The 23,726-nt window shown below is 39.8% G+C and overlaps 7 protein-coding genes, 1 non-coding gene and 4 pseudogenes across 8 annotated transcripts, besides 1 other annotated feature; 8 read left to right on the forward strand and 4 right to left on the reverse strand.

Moving 5' to 3' along the window:
• Positions 1-5,020: 5,020 nt before the first annotated feature.
• On the reverse strand, positions 5,021-7,244 carry ndhF (NADH dehydrogenase subunit 5; annotated as a pseudogene).
• Positions 5,021-13,752: a sequence feature (horizontally transferred from chloroplast DNA).
• Positions 8,455-8,628, forward strand: rpl32 (ribosomal protein L32). The gene has a single exon. The coding sequence runs from the start codon at positions 8,455-8,457 to the stop codon at positions 8,626-8,628; it is 174 nt and encodes a 57-aa protein (YP_002608375.1).
• tRNA-Leu (UAG) lies at positions 9,784-9,863 on the forward strand. The gene has a single exon. It is a non-coding gene; the product is annotated as a tRNA-Leu (tRNA).
• Positions 9,982-10,945, forward strand: ccsA (cytochrome c-type synthesis protein; annotated as a pseudogene).
• On the reverse strand, positions 11,223-12,598 carry ndhD (NADH dehydrogenase subunit 4; annotated as a pseudogene).
• psaC (PSI 9 kDa protein) lies at positions 12,735-12,980 on the reverse strand. Its single transcript has one exon. The coding sequence runs from the start codon at positions 12,978-12,980 to the stop codon at positions 12,735-12,737; it is 246 nt and encodes an 81-aa protein (YP_002608376.1).
• ndhE (NADH dehydrogenase subunit 4L) lies at positions 13,227-13,532 on the reverse strand. Its single transcript has one exon. The coding sequence runs from the start codon at positions 13,530-13,532 to the stop codon at positions 13,227-13,229; it is 306 nt and encodes a 101-aa protein (YP_002608377.1).
• Positions 13,753-18,432: 4,680 nt separating the features above from the next.
• rps3 (ribosomal protein S3) lies at positions 18,433-18,458 on the forward strand (annotated as a pseudogene).
• Positions 18,459-19,342: 884 nt separating this feature from the next.
• rps10 (ribosomal protein S10) lies at positions 19,343-20,757 on the forward strand. The gene is given in 2 exon segments: positions 19,343-19,592; positions 20,645-20,757. Coding segments are annotated over 2 exon segments (363 nt in total).
• Positions 20,758-20,957: 200 nt separating this feature from the next.
• atp8 (ATPase subunit 8) lies at positions 20,958-21,437 on the forward strand. Its single transcript has one exon. It carries the CDS (start codon positions 20,958-20,960, stop codon positions 21,435-21,437), a length of 480 nt encoding a protein of 159 aa, YP_002608379.1.
• A 604-nt stretch (positions 21,438-22,041) lies between these two features.
• On the forward strand, positions 22,042-22,839 carry cox3 (cytochrome c oxidase subunit 3). Its single transcript has one exon. The coding sequence runs from the start codon at positions 22,042-22,044 to the stop codon at positions 22,837-22,839; it is 798 nt and encodes a 265-aa protein (YP_002608380.1).
• Positions 22,767-23,198, forward strand: sdh4 (succinate dehydrogenase subunit 4). Its single transcript has one exon. It carries the CDS (start codon positions 22,767-22,769, stop codon positions 23,196-23,198), a length of 432 nt encoding a protein of 143 aa, YP_002608381.1.
• The last annotated feature ends 528 nt before the right edge of the window (positions 23,199-23,726 follow it).

Below are 23,726 nucleotides of genomic sequence, written 5' to 3' on the forward strand. Positions count from 1 at the left end.
TACAACGAAAGGCGGAACGCAGGTCAAGAGCGCTGGACAAAAGGATTTCACGTGCTATAGTCAGTCAAGACAGTTTAAGTTGGAGTGACAAAAAGTCCAACTAGTGGCATTCCCCTTTGTAGCAGTTCCTGGCTCTTACTCTTAAATTCGTCCCTTTACAGCCGAGGGCCAGGTGAGTTCGCTGCCAGCTTCACTATCACTATATCGCTACTTGCAGGCAGTGTTAGTTCCGTTTCAGGCACCCGAAGTCGAGACCCTTAAAAGTCGTGGGGGTCCAAGGACCTTCGATTATGGGATTAGCGGGTCCTTGTGACTTGACAGAGAGCTTTATATGGCCCTTGGGCAAGAAAAGGGATCCTTATAACAGTTCTCACTCTGTGCAATATGTGAAATGCCGATGGGAAAGTTCACAGACTTAAAAAGACCATACGACACGGAAAAGAAAGGTGTCACCAATACACGATTGGCTGTTAACACACTTGGATAAGAGCTCGCAGGGAAAGGAAAAGGCAAATGGAATTCACACGCCGCTTCCTCTTTTATCTTGTTTACCTTAAGCGCCTGCTCTTTGGGGGACCCGACCGTTGCCCTTTTATCCAATGATGTTTAGCAATCGAAAGGACCGGTCAAACGAACTGATTCGTTTCCTAGTATCCGATCCGTCATTGTAGAGGGACGCTGCAAAGGAGTCGACCTCTCTTATTGGAGTCGTTGATCGCTCCTCCCGTTGAAGCCTCGGGCTTCGCCTCTTCGTTCCACTGCGTTGAACTTCGGTATTTGACCTTGGGATGGGAGTTAAAACTCCCTTTGACCGATGTTCCCTTTCTTGTCTTTTAGTCACTTGATCGACCCTTGGATTATGGCACTCCCTTTGTCAAGGTCCTTGGGTTTAGCCTTAAGATCAAGCCAAAGAAAGGAGCAACAAGTCCACAGGACGCTTAGCTCTCCGTCTCGGCCTTGCCTTCTTTTTCATGGTTTTGAGAGTTGAACTCCGAGGTGTTACCTCTTTCTTTCCTACTACTACTGTACTTAATTAGACTACAATTGTTGCCTCGCTTCATGAGGTTCAACCAGAATTCACATCTGTCTTATCAGACCGCTTAAGATCCGTTAGGGCGCCACCCCCCGTCACTTGCAGTGGTTAGCTGCACGATCGGAATTGAGTCTATTCTATGCTTACAAGCGAATAAGCCCCTTCGGGGAGGCTTAGATTGCTCACAGGATCAAAGCACTTTCTTTATCAAAATCAAAAGACACTTTCTCTCTTCTTTGGCTTGACAATATGACAGAGATGGGCCCTTGAGCCTGGGCTTTCTTCTTTAAAGCCTTGAGCCGGGTATGAACTCGATTGTTGGTCGGATCTTGCTGGGTATTCCCACTTTGCTTGGATGGCGCCTTTCGCCTTTGATTAGGACTTTTCCGCATTTCATCTCAAAGAGGATCTAAGCTAACTAAGCTAAACAGTGCTTTTCTCTTCCTAAACCCAAAGAGTAAGAGTAAAGCATTCCAATTTCAGGGCTTAGCTTAGGCCCCTTCCTAATCTAATGCCATGCCCAACCAATGCCGAATCCAAGACCTGGTTCACGCTTGAAAGCCAGAGCTAGATTTGGTTACCTCCTTCCTAAAAGAAAAAAGGAATCTCGTTTTGGGGAAAACGCTCAATTTAGACTTGTAAACTTAATAAAAAGCTTATTGAACTTCCTTCTTGAGACCCTCCTCCTATTATTAAAAACAACAATAAAAGTAGTCCACTTTTGGTGCCTATATGTATAATATATTGTTTAGATATTATTAATATCGATATTAATAATATAGACATAACCAGGATATAAAAAATTTTCTTTTGGGGTTCTCCAAAGGATCACCAGCTTCGACACCAAACAAAAATTCGCCAATGTATATGTTGTACTTCTGGGGAATTGTTGCTTTAATCGTTATCCTATCCAAAGATTTTTAAGTATATTGCGAGTTATAAGCGATATCTTTAGTTCAAACTTTTTTGTGTTTTTTCTATCTATCTTTGTTTGATTTGAGCGGCACACACCCTTTTTTTGTTCGATTTCGTTGTGTTTTGTTCGAAAGTCTTCTCGGTGGCTTAAATTCCTTCCATAATGCAGGGAAGGTGAAGAAGACACACTCTCCTTTGTTCGAGCTTTTATGGTCTCTTTATAATGAAGACTACTTTGGTACAACAAGAGGTATATAATTGAATACACCTTATACTTCTTATTCCAATCCAATCCCTCTCTTCTCGAATGAATGGAATGAGCAGGTAAGTACATTCATCTTCCACCTTGACTAAGCATGATTCCCCGGTCGATTGAGTCGAAACTTACCTTTGTACCGATTTCCCTCTAGGTAGCGAGTGATTCAGACAGCCCGATATTTGTCTTTTTTTCTATTTCGGAATATCGGGCAGTGAGATCGGGATACGCGTTAGCAGTCTGGGCCATTGAACTACACTTACCTGCAGCGATACAACACCGATCAGATGATATTGCTGCCTTAGCTCTCCCACTGCGTGTATGAGTATGAGCAGAAGCTTCTATCACTACTCAAGTGGAATGGTATTGACTACCATTTGTGGTTTCTTTATTGTCGCAAGTGCCTCACCCAGGGTCCGAACAGGAGGAACTAGGTTGCGAAGCCTAATGGTATGATTTCAGACCATGCTTGGGGCGCTTCCGACTGTCTTAGTGCTTTTGAAGTATCCATTGAAATCTCTCTTTCAGTGCCCGGTTTCCACAAAGCATTGCCCTTCGTAGCTGCATTAGGAGACATTAGATATACTCCGGTGATACACTAAGAGAGTCGGCTAGGTAGTACACAATGAGGATTCCCCGCCTGACATCTAGGAAAGCTCCTTTCTGCTGTGCTTGCCACTACTGCCTAATAGGGTTTTCGAGTAGAATAAGTAGGCTTTTTTTCGATTGAAGCTCGAACCATTTCTGATGATTGAGCCTTTCCTGAGTCAGTGAGAAAGCTCTGCTTTAAGCCTTTCTTCAGAGTTCTAGCAAGCCCTTCTTTGACCGGGCATTTCTGCGAGTTGATTCTACACCGGGGTATTTTCTGCCACATCTCATACCCGTAGTACCGGGTCTTGACCACGTAATCAAAGGCTTTAAAAGGTCTCTGCAGTGGAATATTTTTTATGTGCAGGACCTTCCGCTTTCACACTTGAGCAAATTATATATATAGCTAGCTACTTAGTAGGTCTATGGCCTGCCCCCGCAACAAGAGCATAACCAAATGGAAATGTGGCTGGGCTCAGAAAGAAAGGAGGAGTCGAGATTTAAGGCTTGTATAAGGAATCAATGAGGCGAATTGAGCTAGGTTACAGTACTTTGAGGAGAAATCCCTTACTGAATGAATACAGTTCTACTGTATTTCACAGTCTTCCTCGAGTATTTTCGTCTGCGACCATTCCCACTGGAGGTGCGATGTCTCCGGTTTAGACAAAGAAAGCGTCCGTTCACGTCAGGGCTCCTGAACTATACGGCTTTTTGGCGTCGCCATATCTTGCTGGAGGCTGATTTTAGGAAGGAAAGGGGACGCGATAATCCTTTGGAACTTTTCTTTTAGCAAGCCCCTCCTGGTCATTCGACCGATCAAGCTATTTGATATGGATCGACTCGAAGAAGCAACCTGACGCACTCCGGCTTGAAAGCCTACGTTTGCTGGAATGACTGATCTGATTCCAAGGCTGGCTGTATAAGTGACTGATTCCGCTTCCCTCCGATTTCGATCTGCTAGCAACTCCGATAACCTCTAAGGATTCGGTAAACAGGTTAGCCCCAGGTACGCTTGGAGCTGGATTGAATCCGTAGTTATAGAGAGGGGCGAGTACTACACGAGCTCGTAAGTCAAGTACGGAACGAGCCTTGTCTACGAAGCCTCATCTTGCTTGCTTCTGGCGAAGCTTCTAGCTTTAGATAATAAGCATTCTGGTATGGCAGGAAGACTACTTTTTAGGTCGACCACAATACAAGTCATGAGCGATAGCGAAGCCAAGCCGTATAAAGGCGAGCAGCCCTTATAGCAATAGCAAACGGCCTACTTATAGCCCTCTTCGATACGTGACTGAATCGACCGAATTGAGTAGAGGTGCCCGAGTGGAGCTGATATACCTGGACCACGTCGAGTGGTACCTGGGTGAGAGAGTGTTACGGCAGTTTGGGATTGGTCAGCCGGTTCCTGATCCGCCACCACGATCCTTCCATGCATCGCGGACGGGTGGAGCTGCTAGATATAGCTTACTGGACACTTTCAGAGATCAGATTAGGCACTTCAATGCTGGAGGAGACTTCTTCGAGATGCATTTGACCGACCGCGTATTGTGTGTGATGGATGGCATTTCTCCGACAGGAGCACTGTACTCGAGGTCCATGAACTCTAGTCAAGATGAAATTGGGGGAAGCAAAGTCGAAGGTAAGCAGTTATGTTTAGTCTCTTAATCCGGGTTGAAACCCTTTTTGAATCCGGAATTCCATCTTTTGGTGGGCACTCTAAGTCAGTTCGGTAGGTTTCGAAGCATTATTCAAAAACAGGTAAAGGGATTGATTAGTTCACAGCAAGGCTACCTTCACTTTCAGCAACGGTTTCAAGCGGAATCCATCTTTCTACTTCCACTTCCGGAGTGAGTCAAGCTCAGTCTTTATACTGGGAAAGACAGAGGTACAATGAAATTGTTGAGGATAGAGTCTGAGGTAATTGCTTGAGGATGAAAGAATACGTTTTGATCGCATTTCCCTCTTCTCCTGGAGTTGTGGGATTGATTCTTTCGAACTAGTAAAGCAGAGTCAAGCGGTGAAACGGAATTTCTATCATAGCTGACCCCGTTTTTAGCAGGGGTCGTTCTCGCCTGAAGTAGGCCATGGGTCAAGGAAATGGGGGATCTAGGTCACCTGTCTCCGTATCCGTCCCAATGCGTTCTTCCTTAAATCATGCCGGTGGAGTGCCTTCATCCTTTGTTAGGATTTGGATTCTTTAAATATTTTTTTTTTTTTTGATTCAAAAAAAAGTAGGAAATTAATAATAAGATTGATACAGAAGATAAATACAAAAAAAGATAAGAGGAGATGCGTCCACCCCCTACATATTTTATACTTTCTCCTACAAAGAAACTCGTAACACCAACCCCATTCGTAATTCCATCAATTACTCGTCCATCAAAAAAATGAGTTAGTTCCGCTAATCCTCTTATACCCTTAGTTAAGGATGTTTCATAAAAAGCATCTATGTAACCACGATTATATGACCAATTATATACCTTATTTATTATTTTATCCCCAAAAATTCTCTTAGGAACTTTTTTGGCAACTGAATTAATTAAATCCAAATTTTGTAAAGATGAATAAACAGGATTATATAAAAGAGACGCTAAAAATATTCCAAAATAAGATATACTGACTGAAAAAATTGCATTTTTAACAAATTCATACCAATCCCCATAGTTATTCAAATTTTTATGTAAAAGGTTTGTAGCCGGATTTAACCATTTCGATAATATATCAAAATCCATTCTTTCTTGATTGAAAGGAATTCCTATGGCTCCAACGAACAAAGTAAATAGGGCTAATGCAAACAGAGGGAATAACATAATATTGTCCGATTCCTGGGGATACAAAAAAGTGTTCTTATTGTCAAACTGATTAATAGTAATAAAGGGTCGTGTCATCTTTCTTACATTACCATCAAGTCGATATACCTTCTTCGAAAAAAAAGAAGCCTTTTCATTTTCATTATTATTCGTTGTTAATAGAGTTAATAAACGCATTTTTTTTTTAATTGTTTTTTGACCTTCTTTACCCCATAGAGATATTGAATAGAACAAGCTACTTTTTTTCCACTGTAATTTTTACAATGAACATTAAAATATCCTTCAAAAGTAAGTAAATAGATCCGAAACATATAAAATGCGGTTAATCCTGCCGTTAAACAAGCTATTATTGCAAAAATAGGTGAGTACAACCAACTATCATTAAGAATTTCATCTTTGGACCAAAAACAAGCAAGAGGCGGAATACCACAAAGAGAGAGTGTACCTAATAAAAAGGTATTTTTTGTAATTGGCACATGTTTTGTTAAACCACCCATAAGAACCATATTCTGACTTTTATCTGGAGAATATCCAACAATAGCTTCCATTGAATGAATAATCGATCCGGATCCTAAAAACAATAATGCTTTCGAATAAGCATGAGTAATCAAATGAAATAAAGCAGCTCGATAAGACCCCATACCTAGGGCTAACATCGTATAACCCAATTGAGACATTGTGGAATAGGCCAAACTTTTCTTAATATCTTTTTGAGCAAGAGCTAAAGTAGCTCCTAATAATATTGTTATTATACCTATCAAAGATATTAGATTCATTATGTAAGGTATGACTATGAAAAGAGGAAAAAGGCGAGCTACAAGAAAAATTCCCGCTGCTACCATAGTAGCAGCATGTATAAGAGCCGAAATAGGAGTAGGCCCCTCCATTGCATCGGGTAACCATACATGAAGGGGAAATTGAGCCGATTTAGCAACCGCACCGACAAATAAGAATAAAGCACACAAAGAAACAAATAAAAAATTTGTCCCATTATTATAAATCAAGTTATTAAATATTTCGAACAAATCCCGAAATTCGAAACTACCTGTTATCCAATAAAGACCCAAAATTCCTAATAATAAACCAAAATCCCCTACACGATTAGTTACAAACGCTTTTTTACAAGCATTTGCCGCAATAGGCCGTGTGAACCAAAAACCTATTAATAAATATGAACACATTCCAACTAATTCCCAAAAAATAGAAATTTGTATCAAATTAGAACTAGTAACTAATCCCAACATGGAAGCATTGAAAAAACTCATATAAGAAATAAATCTCAAATATCCTTGATCATGAGACATATAATTGTCACTATAAATAAGAACCATAATTCCAACCGTAGTGATTAATATTATTTAATAGAAGTAAGTGGATCAATCAAGTAGCCGAACTCTAAAGAAAAATCATTATTGATGGTCCAAGACCATACATATTGATATATAGAACTGCTATTTATTTGATGAATAGACAGATTGACCGAAAAAGTCATAACTATACTTAACAATAAAACACTAGTAAAAGACCACATACGCCGAAGATTTTTTGTTGCTGTTGGAAAAAGGAGAAGTCCCACTCCTAGTAACATAGGAATTGGAAGTGGAAGGAAAGGTATGATCCATGCATATTGATATGTATGTTCCATAAAAAAAGAAAACCCTTTTATTCTTAATTACTTGTTTCCGATTCACCGGTTATTATCTCTTTTGAGATTGAAAGGAGTCAATAAAAAAAAAATCAAGATATACAAGAACTTAAATAGAATTTTATAATTATTTTGAATTGTTATCAAATACTTCAAATATTCAAATCAAGAAGTTACAATTGGAAAAATGATATGACCAAATTAGTACTTACTATTGAAAGGTAAATACTTAGTTATTAAATAAGATATTTATGAAGAGATATAAAATGCAAATTTTATATTACGATAATTTATATCTATAGAGCAAGGATAAAGAATTACACCAAAAATAGGACTTTTTTATGATATGAATCATAGGATCTACTGCGGTCAAGTAACTTCACCCAAGAAACTAAGATAAGAACTAGTTATTTTAGTTAGTTTATTCGGAATCAGTAACTAATTCATTGTGTAACTGATTGATTCTCTTCTATTCAAAATACTGCTATTCCAATGAATAGATATTTATGTTTATAGGAAAGGTTATGATATCCAGCACTTTACTTTATATAACATAGAATTAAATAAAGGAATTACTAAACTGGCTTTTATCAAGTCATGTAACCTTTAACAGATTAGATTAGCTACAACAAATTAGATTAATTACTAGTCTCATTCGAATTTAAAAATTTTAATTAGGTGTACTTTTTCTTCGAACTTGATCAATTAATATAAAAAGAGATTAAAGTTTTTAATTAGGTAAAAGTTGGGTTCAAAAACTTTTCGATGTATTTTATTCCATTTATAAATGCAGCACGACAAAAATAGACAGAAATATAAATGGAAGCCCTTTGGGTTCTTATTTATATTTTTCAACTTCAACCAATTCTATTTCTATGGCACAACGGATACTATAGATTTGAATGAGTATATAGTATATAAAGGTACCAATCAGTACGAATTATTCTTTCTTTCGGATATTGTATGAAATAGAAATATACAATTTTTTTGACAAAATCATATATTGTTTTTCTTTTTTTGTTCTTAGTAAGATTTTATGCGATTTTCAATTTTCCATCTCTATATATAAAATATTATTATTATTTTTTTATAAAGAGAGTATCATCTAGAGAATAAATAGATCGATAATGAATAGTAACGATTTGTTTTGAACAATAACTAGATGTCTTTGACATCCAACTATAACAATGAGTAGCCTCTTAGTTTTTGAATGGCAGTTCCAAAAAAACGTACTTCTATGTCAAAAAAGCGTATTCATAAAAATTTTTGGAAAAGGAAGGGATGGTGGGCCGCGTTAAAGGCTTTTGCGTTAGCGAAATCTCTTTCTACCGGGAATTCTAAAAGTTTTTTTGTGCGCCAACTAAATAATCAAACGTTAGAATAATCTGAATCGTCCTGACTCGAAAAAGTCTAATTTTGAATATAAAATGAATGATTTCCATTCCTTAATTGTTTTGAACGGATCAATATGAACTGTAATTCGCTTCGCTCGTATGATATGTCGAATAAGAATTCTTCTGTCTATTGAATTCTAAAAATGGTACTTTTTTTTTGTTTGAAAAAAAAAAAAAGAAATAAAGACAAGATACAAGGTTTAACATTTCTTTAAAGTATGTTTTATCATTTTCGAGATGGGGATTCTTATTTTCCCCATCGACTCATTTGTCACAATAATATTTTTCTTTTATTTAGAAGAGAAAATATAAGATCTTTAATCAAAATAAATCAATGGGTCGTTGTCGTTGAAACTCATTTATTAAGTTTCAAATTTGTTTTGTAACTTTCGGAATCATTATTTCTCTGAATCAATATATACTCCCGCCTTCAATCTAATCGATAAAAGACCTTTTTTCCTATTTAGGCAGATATTATGTACGAAGAATATATCAATTTTTAGTGATCCAAAATAGATACTATGTTTGCACTGTAAGATCGACTAAGATATATCTTTATAACTCTATATTCCTTTCCTTTATCAAGCATTTTTTAAAGTACGGTAAAATTCCGATAGAAATAAAACTTTTATTTTATATGATATATCCAGCCCAATATCTAATTGATTTGATAAATCCTAACACAAATTATCTACCCAACGAAAATCCTAACGATTAATACAATTTGTATACAAAGCTATACAAATATTTACATAAATTCTTTTGGATGTTGTTCTAAAATTGTGATACATAAAAATCCTATGTTTTTGTTCAAAATCCATTTTTTTTAGATTCATGAAATCAGATAAATGAGAAATGAATCAGTAAAAAATTTAAATGAGAAAGGGACTTTTCTTTTGAGTTATATGCATGAATTGAGGGCAGAACTATCTAGTTAAAACAGTTATATTCCAGGAAACAGAAACTGTGCGAAAACCCATTGTTAAGTTAAAAAAAAAACTGAGACAACCTAAAATGAACGGTAAAATCCCTATTTAAACAAATTTTTATTCATCAATTTTAATGTTTCCTAAAAAATATTGGATTGAATTGATTAGTTCAATCTCGACGATTGAATAATAATAGGTTATTATGATTTCGAGCAAGCCGCTATGGTGAAATTGGTAGACACGCTGCTCTTAGGAAGCAGTGCTAGAGCATCTCGGTTCGAGTCCGAGTGGCGGCATGGCATCTTCTAAAAGAGATACAATAATCCCTATAATGAATAATGAATTCAATTCCCGATTTCCATTCCGGGATCTTCTTTTTTTTATTTTGTAAAGACGAAGAAACAAATTATATTTATGATATTTTCGACTTTAGAGCATATATTAACTCATATCTCCTTTTCGGTCGTTTCAATTGTAATTACAATTCATTTGATAACCTTATTAGTCGATGAAATCGTAGGACTTTATGATTCGTCATCAAAGGGCATGATAGCTACTTTTTTCTGTATAACAGGATTATTAGTCACTCGTTGGATTTATTTGGGACATTTCCCATTAAGTGATTTGTATGAATCATTAATTTTCCTTTCATGGAGTTTCTCCATTATTCATATAGTTCCATATTTGAAAAAACATAAAAATCATTTAAGCGCACTAACCGCGCCAAGTGCTATTTTTACCCAAGGATTTGCTACTTCAGGTCTTTTAACTGAAATGCATCAATCCGAAATATTAGTACCCGCTCTCCAATCCCAGTGGTTAATGATGCATGTAAGTATGATGGTATTGGGTTATGCAGCTCTTTTATGTGGATCATTATTATCAGTAGCTCTTTTAGTCATTACATTTCGACAAGACATAAGGATTCTTTGTGTAAAAACAATCATTTTTTAAATAAGTCATTTTCCTTTGATGAGATCCAATATATGAATAAAGGAAACAATGTTTTACAAAACACTTCTTTTCTTTCTGTTAGGAATTATTACAGGGCCCAATTTATTCAACAATTGGATCATTGGAGTTATCGTGTTATTAGTTTAGGGTTTCTTTTTTTAACCATAGGTATTCTTTCGGGAGCAGTGTGGGCTAATGAGGCATGGGGATCATATTGGAATTGGGACCCAAAAGAAACTTGGGCATTTATTACTTGGACCATATTCGCGATTTATTTACATACTCGAACAAATAAAAATTTTCAAGTCGAAAATTCTGCAATTGTGGCTTCTATGGGCTTTCTTATAATTTTTATATGCTATTTTGGGGTCAATCTATTAGGAATAGGGCTACATAGTTATGGTTCATTTACATTTTCATCTAACCTTTGAATTGAGGAAAGGACTGATGAATACAGACACAGGGTAGTGTATATATATATAAACTTCGTGTAAGCCGGGGAAAACCAGAACCATTTGAATCACTGCACTACTTGATGAAAATGGTTCTCACAAACGCCAAACGTATTCAATTCATTTTTTTTTTTACTTAACTCAAGAGGAGAAAAAAAAAAAGAAGTCTTTTTTTCATTTTCATTGTACAGCGAACAATTTTAAAAACCATAGGGTTAATTTTTTATTTTTTGTTTTATTCATGAAAACTATCTATAAAAAAAATTAGATAGAATAGCTTCAACCTTGTCAACTGATAATGAGAGAACGAAATCCGGGTAAATACCAATACCTATTACGGGTAGAAAGATAGAGATCAAAACAAATAACTCTCGCGGTCCAGAATCAAAAAAATAAGAGTTTGGGGCATTAAATAGCTTGTATCCATAGAACATCTGGCGTGACATAGATAATGAATAAATAGGAGTTAATATCATTCCAATTGCCATTACAAAAGTAATTAGTATTTTTGGCATTGGGATAGCTATTCCGCCCATCTCGTCGAGATAAACAAGACGTATTCTATCATAACTGGTTCCTGCCAAGAAAAAAAGCGCAGCACCAAGAAATCCATGAGAGATTATTTGTAAAATGGCTCCGTTGAGTCCCGTATCGGTTATAGAACCAATTCCTATAATTATGAAACCCATATGAGATACAGAGGAATAGGCTATTCTTTTTTTTTAATTACGTTGACCAGAAGATGTTGAAGCTGCATAGATTATTTGCATTGTACCTACTACTACCAACCAGGGAGAAAATATAGAATGAGCGTGGGGTAATAATTCCATATTGATCCGAACCAAACCATACGCTCCCATTTTTAATAAGATTCCAGCTAGAAGCATACAAGTACTATAATGTGCTTCTCCATGGGTGTCTGGTAACCATGTATGTAGTGGGATAATCGGTGATTTGACAGCAAAAGCAATTTCTAATCCAATATAGAATATTATTTCCAATGCCACAGGATACGATTGATTAGCTGATGTTTCAAAATTGAATGTTGGTTCGTTGGAACCATATAAGCCGATACCCAGAACCCCCAGTAAGAGAAAAATGGAACCTCCTGCAGTGTACAAAATAAACTTTGTAGCTGAGTACAGACGTTTCTTTCCCCCCCACATAGATAGAAGTAGATAAACCGGAATTAATTCTAACTCCCACATGATGAAAAAAAGTAAAAGGTCCCGAGAAGAAAATGATCCTATTTGACCGCTGTACATTGCTAACATCAGGAAATGGAATAATCGGGAATCTCGAGTAACTGGCCAAGCCGCTAAAGTAGCTAAAGTGGTGATAAATCCCGTCAGTAAAATGGGTCCTATAGACAGTCCATCTATTCCTAATCTCCAGTCAAAATCAAAAAAATTGATCCATTTATAATCCTCCACCAGTTGGATTAATGGATCATTTAATTGGAAATGATAACAGAATACATAGGTTGTTAGAAGTAGTTCTAACATACATATAAATATAGTATACCATCTAATTACCTTATTTCCTCTATGAGGGAGAAAAAAAATTAAGGAACCTGCGGATATCGGCAAAACTACAATTAGTGTTAACCAAGGAAAATAATTCGTAGTAAAGACAAGATATACTTGAACCAGAAAAACCGGTTCTCGAAAAAAAAAAATAAAAATATATTATTTTCGAGAACGGGTTTTTGTCGGTAAAAAAAAAATAAAAATGTATTCAAGTAGAGTTTTCTGGAACGTATCAATAAGCTAGACCCATGCTGCGAGTTGTTTCATGCCATAAATAAACCCGAACACTCAAGAAATCTGTTGGACAGGCAGATTCACATCTCTTACAACCGACGCAGTCTTCTGTCCTTGGAGCAGAAGCAATTTGCTTAGCTTTACATCCGTCCCAAGGTATCATTTCTAATACATCTGTGGGGCAGGCACGGACACATTGAGTACACCCTATACATGTATCATAAATCTTTACTGAATGTGACATTGGATCTATAAATTTTTAAACGTCATAAATTTTCGATCTAGTAAATTTGTAAATGAATCATATATCTAAACACTAGATGAATCAATGACTTACCAGAATTTTTCTAATCAATTTACTTCTGGATCGACTCATGAGAGAGGGCCAAGATACTTTGATTGATTTCTTACGTTTTCGCAAACATAATCATACGTTACGTATTATACATGCTAATTTGAATTGATGAATATTCAAATTTCTATATTAATACTACTTATTCAACAAATTCGATTGATTGATACGAGTTGATTTTCTATTACGATAAATTGACGAAACAATAGCTGGTCCAATAGCAGCTTCAGCGGCTGCAATAGCTATAACAAAAATTGATAAAATGTCTCCTTTTAATTGTCGATTATCAAAAAAATCAGAAAATGTTACGAAATTTATATTAACTGCATTCAGTATAAGTTCAAGACACATAAGAGCTCTAACCATATTTCGACTCGTGATCAATCCATAGATACCGATAGAAAATAAATAGGCACTCAAAACAAGTACATGTTCGAGCATCATTGATCAACTCCTTATCAATCTCGATTCATTTCATTTAAATATGAACAACAATTCAACCGGTTGGATTGACTAGAATATAACAAATATAACAAGTACGGAACAAAAAAATATATTAGTAATAGATCGAACTAAAAGCATTTCTATTTTATACATGAAGAATCTTCAAATATAATTGAAGGGAAATGAATGTGATAAGATAGAAAAAGTTTTGATTTGGATTTATTTCTTGATTCTCTTTGGCTGTCTTCTCTGATATTGAATAAGTGGACTCTCTTGAATCATTTCATAACCTCGGTTCAATACGCCTCAATCCCTCTCAGCCGAAGGCTAGAAATAGGCTCAATCGAGTACTACCAAAATGCATCCCTTCTTTTAGCAGGAGCTTTCACGGTCCTGCATCCTTCTTCCTTAGCGGGATTCTAGCTTGCATGGTCCTCTTTCTGAGTTCTGTGGTTGCTGATGTTTCTATTGATTTGTTTAAGGCCGCTTTCAAGGTTCGGTGTGAAAGGCAGGGCTTCTACGCCCAGTTCATCGACAGCACCAAATCAGAAGTTGCGGTTTTCTAGTCAAGGTAGAAGGGTCCTCGTCCTCTTAGAAAGGGTAGGCCGGTACTCAAGTTCTGTGATTGCTGACTCTGATATGGATTAGTTCTGCCTTCAAGCAGAAGGAAGCAAGCCGGTGAGCCCATTCAGTTCTTTTCTCTGGTTCCTATCGGTCAATGAAAATCAATTCTATTTTTAAACACTGCACCCGGGAACTCTATGTTAATATAACATTAAATAGGGCCGGTAGCGAACGGAACTAAGTCAAGGTTTGTAAGAATCAGTAGTAGCTAATTCGTCTATCGTGCTTGTTCGCGAGCCAAGAAAGTATCCATTTCAATATGTAGGAGTCAGTGGGGGTTTTCTTTGTATGGGTCAATGTAATTGAGGAAGCAGTGGGGATTTGATTCTCTGTTTATAAAACGCGGGAAATAAGGCAGCTCAGCTCTAGTAAAGGTGGGTCTTACCTTGGTTTAGTTTAATTAGGTTAACCCCTCCCCTCTTTGAGTTGAATATGGACTTTTTCAAGTAAGGGCAAGTAAGTACCAGCTAATGCTTTCACTTACAGGCAGTTTAGGAGAAAGGTTAGCGGCAGAAGGCACTACGATAGTAGTGACCATAGGCGGTAGGACAGCGACGAAACCGATAGTACTGAGAGTCGAGTTAAGAAGTTCAGATTTCATAAGCAAAGAGAGAAGGATCAACCCTCCAACTAGCCATCCTTCCCATTCCGCAAGAAAAGAGAAAGGAGAAAGAGTCAAGCTAAAGATCTCAGTCTAGTAAAGCTAAAACTTACCTCTACGCAAAGGTTGCTTACTACGGGGTCTCCTTGTGGGCAGAAGAAGCAGTTTCATCTCAATCCGTTCGAGTCAGGGCAGGGGAAGCTGTGAGCTAGTCAAGTAAAGGAGCAGCTGTGAGCGCATAGAAACCGCTTGGAGAAGGACTTATACTCTTGGAGAACGACTTAGAATCGGTACCGTCGAGGTCCCATCCATGTTCAAAGAACAGATGCAGCTAACCAACGGGCAAGCAAACCTGTAGCAAAACGCTTTCACGCAGGGGTAGAAGTAGAAGACCTTACAGGAAGCCCCAGGGATATTTAAGAGGTAAGTTTACTTGTCGTTGTGAGCTGTAGGTTAGTTGGCAACTTTAGTAGTTCAGCTCCGTCTCATTGAAAATAAGGAAAGGCCGGGCGGGTAGCTTCAGGAGAAAGAGAGCAGAGCGGTGAAACAACGTAGTTGGGTTCCGTCGTTCAGTCGAAGGTGAAGAGAATACAGAAAAATTCGAGATGAAGCATGAACAAGTAAACTTCCCCTCGTTCAGTGCCTTAGGTCAAAGAAATGCTTTAGGGAAAGCTGAAGCGAAGGAGAAGGGGCGTAGCGGAATTCTAGTTCAAATAGAACTATAGCAGCTCACGAACCAGTCAAGAACTCACCCTCACCACTCAATTTGGAAGAAAAGGAGAAGCTGTGAGCACAGAATCATGTAATCCGATGTGAGGAAAAGGATTTGTTTATGGGCTTGATAGCTTCAGGAGAAAGTGATTTTCTGCCGAGTGTTAGGCCAGTAGAAAGCTGTTTCAAGCGGTTCTGTCGTTAGAAGTGGGGAAGATCAATTGAGCTAGTCAACCTCCTCTACTCAAAGCGGGACTCCCTCTTAGGCATCATCCGCTTTCAAGCTGAAGGAAGAAAGCCGGTGTTCATACGATAGTTGCTCACTGTAGCTGTAGGGGCGGGGCAACGAAGCTTCTAGTTGAGTGAAGAAGTGAAGTAGGGGGCTTCTCTTCTATTGAATCCAATCTCCGGCCTGTGAGAAAGTGATAATAGAAGGAGAAGTTGTGAGAAAGGAAACTGATTTTAGAACGTAAGTTGTGAGAAGAAAGTCAAGATAGTACGATAGATAGTAGTGAGAAGGTTAAGCTCAAAGAAAGTCTTAGTAGTAAGCTGTAGCCAGGTAGTTAGCAGCTTCAGGCAGCTGAAGGAGAAACTTCTATCTCTATCTCTTGTTTGGGTTGAGCCAGAGAAGTAATGAATTCGATTGACTTTAAAGAGTGTATCTACCGTCCTTTATAACGTAAATAGGATAGTCGTTCGATAAGTGAAATCCTTTACATTTCAATAGTGAGTCTGGCCACAATAAACTCTTTATCTTCCGAGTATAGCTTGCAGAGGCGCCGTCAGAGTTCAACTTGATGGAATTTGCTGGCTTCGGCTGTAGGACTATCTGATATGCAGTTTTGACTTTAATAGGAAGGAGATAAGCATTCCGATGTGGTGGTGCAAAGGGGTTGGAGTCGTTATAGAGGCTGGTTCTGATAAATGACTTTTTTTCATATATAATAGGGTTAATTTCTTTCTCAAGAGAATAGGGACGGGTCTAGTAGCGGGCAAAGCAGAGATGGCTCGAAAGAGGTCTGGTTACAGGTTTTTCAGGAAAGCTGGCATGACTGTCTGACTGTCGGAAAGCATAAGCGGTAAAAGGCAAAAGCAGTAGCAGTGAACATGACTGTCTTTTTCATATCAGGTAATTCCATTACGTTAAGCAAGAAGGAGCAATCAGTCTCATATGCGGGATAGGCTAGCGCATATCAAGCATCTGTAGCAGGCAGAATGGGTCTTCGGGCTGGCATTTCAAGCTGCCTTATTTTCATCCGGGGCTTGGCTGGTCCAAAACAAAATAGCCCGGTTATGCTTTGATGAACCCCTATTTAGAAAAAATAGTTGGATCCTTTGATGGTAGTTAAATGCTACCGCCTGGGTGGGATAACCTCGGGGAAAGCAGCTGATCATTGACTTTCATTCTCTTATTTCCATGCCCCTCGCATCCAGAGGAATTGAACCTTAGAAGGGTCCTCTCTAGGCACCGATCGATATCCGAGATTCGATGAAAGTATGGAAGGCAGTAGCTTTCCCAAAAGTTCAATCTTAAGGTCGGTACCTATAAGGAGTGAGAGGCTTCAAGCAGATGAGAAAAGTAGACCCTAGCCGCCCTTCCTTAACAAGATGGCTCGGAGCAAAGTCTTACGTTATATACTATAAGCGCAGAAGGAGAGTAAACACACAATGAAATAGGTGGAGAGTCACATTTCTTAATAATGCCCAAAAGCCCCGGACTAAGGCGTGACCATAGGATCTCACAGTGTCGGAATGAGTTGAGGACGAGATGCGGTGTCCAGTCGTATTGGTAGGGATCGCTATGCCACCTGTCTTTTTTATCTTAGGCGTACTGCTTAGCAAAGCAAACGGTAGGTCATAGACTGGAGCAGACAGACCCAGCTACATCGTGAGAACTCTCTTCAACCGGATCAACAAAGGCGAGATCAGCTCACTTCCCCACTGACTCAATCAATCTACGGAAAGTAAATCCTAAACTTAACTTCGGAGTGGCAAGCAGCAGACACAAATAGGCTCAGTTCTTCGAGTTCAGTTGAAAAGTGGGAAGTCTTTGAGAAGAAAGTTAAGTAGTGAGCTGAACTAGATAGATAGTAGTGAATCGTCAACCATTCCCTCCCCGAATCCCTTCTTTCAATGGATCTTTTCCTGTGCTTAGGTTAGCTCTCTACTTCCATCTCTGTTTGCCTGTCCTCCTCGTTTATTTGTCTCCATAGGTTGTGATCGTCTTAACGCCAAATATCTCTTCAGGAATAAGCCCAGTTTAAGCCCCCTCATAGAGGTGTAGTGTGTATTAGTGGTCGCCTCGACGCCTCTTTCTTTAGGAAGAAGCCCGGTTAAAGCCCTTATCATAGATTACCAGTAGTCCCTTAAAATGTGGTAAACTTATTTTCTAGATGCACCTCGCCCAACCTCCTTGTGAGTCTTTCTTCTCCCAAAAATGTTCTGAGCTCAAGTGCTAATGTGGTCTGAGGGAAAGGATTTATTCTTGTCTGCTTAGCTTATTCTTTGGTCTACCACATTTCCGGTCAATGCTGCGAGTGCCCTCATTTTTAATTACGGATCCTTTCCGGCCCTCTTTCGCTTCGAGCTTTTGACTGTTAAAAGAGATCCGGCCCCTCTTGTTATATCTTTCGCAATTGCTGCTCGCTCTGGGGATCTACCTCGAATTCGATAGATTGATATCCTGCCATAAGTAATTGCTTATGGAGAAGAGAATTTTTTCTTTGTAGCTGGTCCTTCCATCCATCCACGAAATCTTTATTCACGAGATCTGATCAGATCTTCGATTGATGATTTTATGAAAGTAGGTTCGAATGAATTCCGTTCTTTCTCTATGTGATTTGGGTCTTTCTTGGTCACTAGCTCTGGTCTCTGGGTTTAAAACGTGAAGAATTGCCATTTTATGAGCTTTACAGGCCCGTTGAAGTCCCCGAAAAAAGGGGAAAAAGTAAAGTCTAAGCGCATATGGCACGAAAAGGAAATCCGATTTCACATTTCATATTCACTCTTTTTGATTCTCTAATTTTTTAGTAAAAAAAAGAAAATAAGATATCTGATTCTATCTGAATCAGACGAGCCGCCTCTAGCATTTTCATTTCGCGATTCAGATTCAGAGCGCGAATCTGTACATTCCTAAGAATCTGAAGAGGAGATCTCTCTCGATCTCGAATTGAGACTCGCCCCCCCCTGGAGGAGGCTTGGGGGAACCTGTCCCCCGATCTCTTGCGGAAAACGAGGCGGCTCATCCCGCTCAACCGCTTACCGCTCGAGAGCGCGAGAGTGCTTCTTGCTCTAATTCTCAGGCGGCGGGCCCGTCTGCAGCGGTATTACACCAACTACCACTTCTGGTTCCGGACCCGGACCCAGAAAAATTCTCGCAAACCGGATTTGGCTCTACAAAGAGCATGCGTCAAAAGATGCAAACGAAATTCTTCAAATAGCGGAGAAAACCATTTCTCTAAAAAAAAAAAGATAGCAAGTTCTATGCACAAGTTTTCTCAGTGCTTTCTAATTCACAAAGAAGTCTGTCTTTTCTTGAGTTGCATATTTCTGCAACAGGATAAAGGAAACCGATTGATAAACTTGCATGGAGCTGGCTATTCACTCACTTTTTTCTGCTAATGTGCAGCGGCGAAGCGCCGGGTTGTTGGTAAGGAGCGTGAGCGGGCGGGGGGCTCACACAAGTAAGTGAAGGACCCCCGTAGGGCCTTTCTGAAGTGTGGCCCACACACGGCCAGGGGGGAAAGAAAAGGGGGGGATAAGGGGAGCCTTAGCCCACTTAGAATCGAATTATAAACCGGCGTGGCGCTGCTGGATGCTTCTGATCAATAGAACAGGAAGAGGAGTCAGCCAAAAAGAAAGACCACCAAAAGTTACGACCACCAAGATACGCATAGTGATTCGATCTTTTGATCACCCATTTTTTGAAAACCATTTTTGGGGGCTTCCGCCTTACACACGGAAGATTGGATTGCCTGAATCACGAGTCTTATATACTGTGTTACGATCACCTCATATTGATAAAAAGTCCAGAGAACAATTTGAAATGGAAATCAAGAAACAATTTCTGGTCATAAAAACAGAAACGCATGAATTGCGCAAGAAGTTCTTTCGGTTAAAACGCCGTGCGACTCGGAGGACATAAGACTTCTTGGTCAAGCCAAAAAGATTGCCGACAGGATGCTCCTACCCCACCATGCCTGGCCCTTTACCTTACCTTAAGAAGAAAGAGGGGGGTATGAAGCGTGGGAAACATTGCAAGAAGTGTATGATACAACAGGTAACCTTAAGGAGTGGCGGCAAAACTCTTGATTGATCAACGCGAGTGAACTGTGCTTAGACGCTTCGTAAAACCGCACCGATCTACGAGAGGAGCTGATGGATGAGTAGGCTTCCCCTTTCGATTCACGGAATGTGATCTGGGACACGATGGGAGTTTGCGTGCCTCGGTAGGAAAGAGATCACCGGAGTATAGCACAAGATCACCTTTTCTTGCTGCCATGGGGTCGACCTGTGAACAAGGTAAACCCAATGGGAACCAAAAAACGGGAGGGTACCGCATTGGGCAGAAGACGATCCAAAAAGCGAAGGCTCACCCAGCTGAAGGAAGGAGCTTTGGCTTAACGCCCTTATTATTATTCAAAGGGGAAAGGGTGGTCGTAGATCAGGCTGATCTTTGATCAGAAGTGCTCGTAGATCAGGCTGATTGTAAATCAGGGTGCTCCCCTACAATCTTAGGCTTAAGCAAGCAGGCTGATTGTAAATCCGCTTTTTCTCCGAGAGGGCTATCTTACTAAAAAGTTGAAAGGGCGTGAGATAGGCGACAGGTAGCTTGCTTCCAAGCCGATAGGATAGGCGGCGGCCCGGGCGTAGAAGCGAGTCGCCAGAAGCTTTCGGTAGCTTGCTTCCAAGCCGGCCCGGCCGCGGGGAATCAAGAGATCTTTGCCGGTGCTGACTTGGATCTCGGGTGACGGAATAAGGCGGCCAGAAGCGACGAGCAGTCGCGGTCGAAGCTTGGCTCTAGCTTTAGATTAGTAAGGCTAGCAGTAAGCTTGGCTACAGCGAAGCGCTTACCAAGCGCGAAGGAAAGGGCCTTCGCCACTTGAGCCGTATGCGGGGGAACTCGCACGTGCGGTTCTTAGGGGGGGAGAGCTAGTAGGAGCCATCCTATCCCAATAGCGTATATTTGGAGCTCAATATGAAATCCTATTTTATTGCAAGACCCGTTCGGATAAGGGAAAACTCCAGAGATTGCTTCGAAGTAAGATCCTTGCGTTGACCCTTTCCTGAACCAGAACCGGGGGGGGTGATAGGAAAGGGGGATCAAAATGTCCCATATTTTAAGTGAGGGCTTTCCGGACCTTCGGAACCTCCCTTTTTTTCCATGCTTTCCGTTGGTCAACAACCACAACTCACTATAGTTCTTCACTACTCGTACAGGCTTGACGGAGTTAAGCTGTCTGGAGGGAATCATTTTTTCTCAATCAAGAATGCCTCAACTGGATAAATTCACTTATTTCACACAATTCTTCTGGTCATGCCTTTTCCTCTTTACTTTCTATATTCCCATATGCAATGATGGAGATGGAGTACTTGGGATCAGCAGAATTCTAAAACTACGGAACCAACTGGTTTCACACCGGGGGAACAACATCCGGAGCAACGACCCCAACAGTTTGGAAGATATCTTGAGAAAAGGTTTTAGCACCGGTGTATCCTATATGTACTCTAGTTTATTCGAAGTATCCCAATGGTGTAACGCCGTCGACTTATTGGGAAAAAGGAGTCAAATAACTTTGATCTCTTGTTTCGGAGAAATAAGTGGCTCACGAGGAATGGAAAGAAACATATTCTATTTGATCTCGAAGTCCTCATATAGCACTTCTTCCAATCCTGGATGGGGGATCACTTGTAGGAATGACATAATGCTAATCCATGTTCCACACGGCCAAGGAAGCATCGTTTTTTAATCTCATTATGACCGGAAGAAATTCTTTCTCGATCAGAAAAGTGGAATGGAAGGCACTACAAGCAAGAAAGATATACTCCTTTTCAAATCGCCCCGCGAAGACGGACGTTCAGAAAGGTTCTCGAGATTCTCAATCGCTCTAGTGGGGAGGAATAGTGCGTGAAGGGAGCGAGACCAAGCCGAGCCACTAGGAGAGTAAGCCCTTCCCACGTGTCAAGTTGAATAAATGAATGCAGCCTCAACCAGAGAGATCAACCAGCGCCTTTTATTTTAGGCCGTCGGCGGTGCAGAACGCACTAATCCGCGACCAGCAAGTTTTCCGAAACCGAACTGAATGGAATTCTTACTTTAAAAAAATGCTTGCTGAAAATCAAAGAAAGAAGGTCCATTTTCCCACGTAGTTCGTCGGTCAAACCAACGATTCTCAAAGTAATAGAGAGATCTTTTTCTAGTTAGACTTCTATCAATGCAATGAAAGAACCATCCCTTCCTATTTGTTTGTCCTGTCAGATATAAAGAAAATTAGACCCCAAAGAGCCCTTCTTTACCACTTTAGGGGGTGGGGGTGAAGGGGGGGTTTACATACAACCGAGGCAAAGTGGTTTATGATTGAATCTCAGAGGCATTCTTTTCATTTGGTAGATCCAAGTCCATGGCCTATTTCGGGTTCACTCGGAGCTTTGGCAACCACCGTAGGAGGTGTGATGTACATGCACCCATTTCAAGGGGGTGCAACACTTCTCAGTTTGGGCATCATATTTATCCTATATACCATGTTCGTATGGTGGCGCGATGTTATACGTGAATCCACGTTGGAAGGACATCATACCAAAGTCGTACAATTAGGACCTCGATATGGTTCTATTCCGTTCATCGTATCGGAGGTTATGTTCCTTTTTGCTCTTTTTCGGGCTTCTTCTCATTCTTCTTTGGCACCTACGGTAGAGATCGGAGGTATTTGGCCCCCAAAAGGGATTGGGGTTTTAGATCCTCGGGAAATCCCTTTTCTAAATACCCCTATTCTCCCTTCATCCGGAGCTGCCGTAACTTGGGCTCATCATGCTATACTCGCGGGGAAGGAAAAACGGGCAGTTTACGCTTTAGTAGCTACCGTTTTACTGGCTCTAGTATCCACTGGCTTTCAAGGAATGGAATATTATCAAGCACCCTCCACTATTTCGGATAGTATTTATGGTTCTACCTTTTCCTTAGCAACTGGCTTTCATGGTTTTCATGTGATTATAGGTACTCTTTTCTCGATCATATGTGGTATTCGCCAATATCTCGGTCATCTGACCAAGGAGCATCACGTTGGCTTTGAAGCAGCTGCATGGTACTGGCATTTTGTAGACGTGGTTCGGTTATTCCTATTTGTCTCTATCTATTGGTGGGGAGGTATATGAAGGAACAAATCAGTGGATTGAGGAATGAAAGCTCGAAGACAAAGAGAACCGGGCTTTTCCAAAGAATTACTGCAGCTTTGCCACTCCCTTTGATTATCATATACAAAAAAGTCTCTTCCACTTTCCTACCAAATCTCTCTGTATTCTGGCACATAAATGAAGGGATCGAAGAGATTATGGCAGATCATGTTCACCAAGAAATGACCCGAAATTGGATCTTGGTCTATTTGAGATTGTTCCTTTTAATCGTAATCAAAGATGTTTTCTTGTCTCTCGTTTCTTTTCCGAACAAATCGAAGAACCTAATGGATCGAACTTTAACTCCGGGTGAATGGATCGCCCCGGCGGGGTCACTCTGACGCGGAGGGCCCTGAGAAGCAAAGCACTCCAGTAACTGATCCTTTAGTAGGTGAAGGGGCAAAGAGAACTCCGGTCTCCCTTGGCAATAGTTTAGGTTCTTATGTCTGCCTTGATGAGTGGGAGAGGTAGCCGAATTAGGATATCACTACTGGCACCGACTTCGCAGAAATTGCGATCCTACAAAAAAAAAAATCATGAAATTCCTTCGAGTGTTATCTACAAATCTTCCTAGGATCCGTCATTTTTTCTTTTCTTTACTAATTCTTTTAGGTAGTTCCGTAGCAGATTTTTGCGAACGTTTTCTAGGAGCGGAAGTTACCGAGAGAATGACAACAGGTAAAAATCTCGTCCTTTTTGCAATAATGATTTTGGGCTTGATATTTATCTTGCGTCGTTTTTGTTTTCGGTTGAATAACAAGTACGGCTTTCGACTTTTCTTTATTATCATTCTATTTTTCATCTCTTTCTTTTGCTATTTTATACGAATCTACTTAGTTTCTCGCTTAGGTAGTTGTTGTAGTCATGCT

The sequence above is a fragment of the mitochondrial genome of Vitis vinifera (genome assembly GCF_030704535.1).
Source record: "Vitis vinifera mitochondrion, complete genome".
NCBI lineage: Eukaryota > Viridiplantae > Streptophyta > Magnoliopsida > Vitales > Vitaceae > Vitis > Vitis vinifera.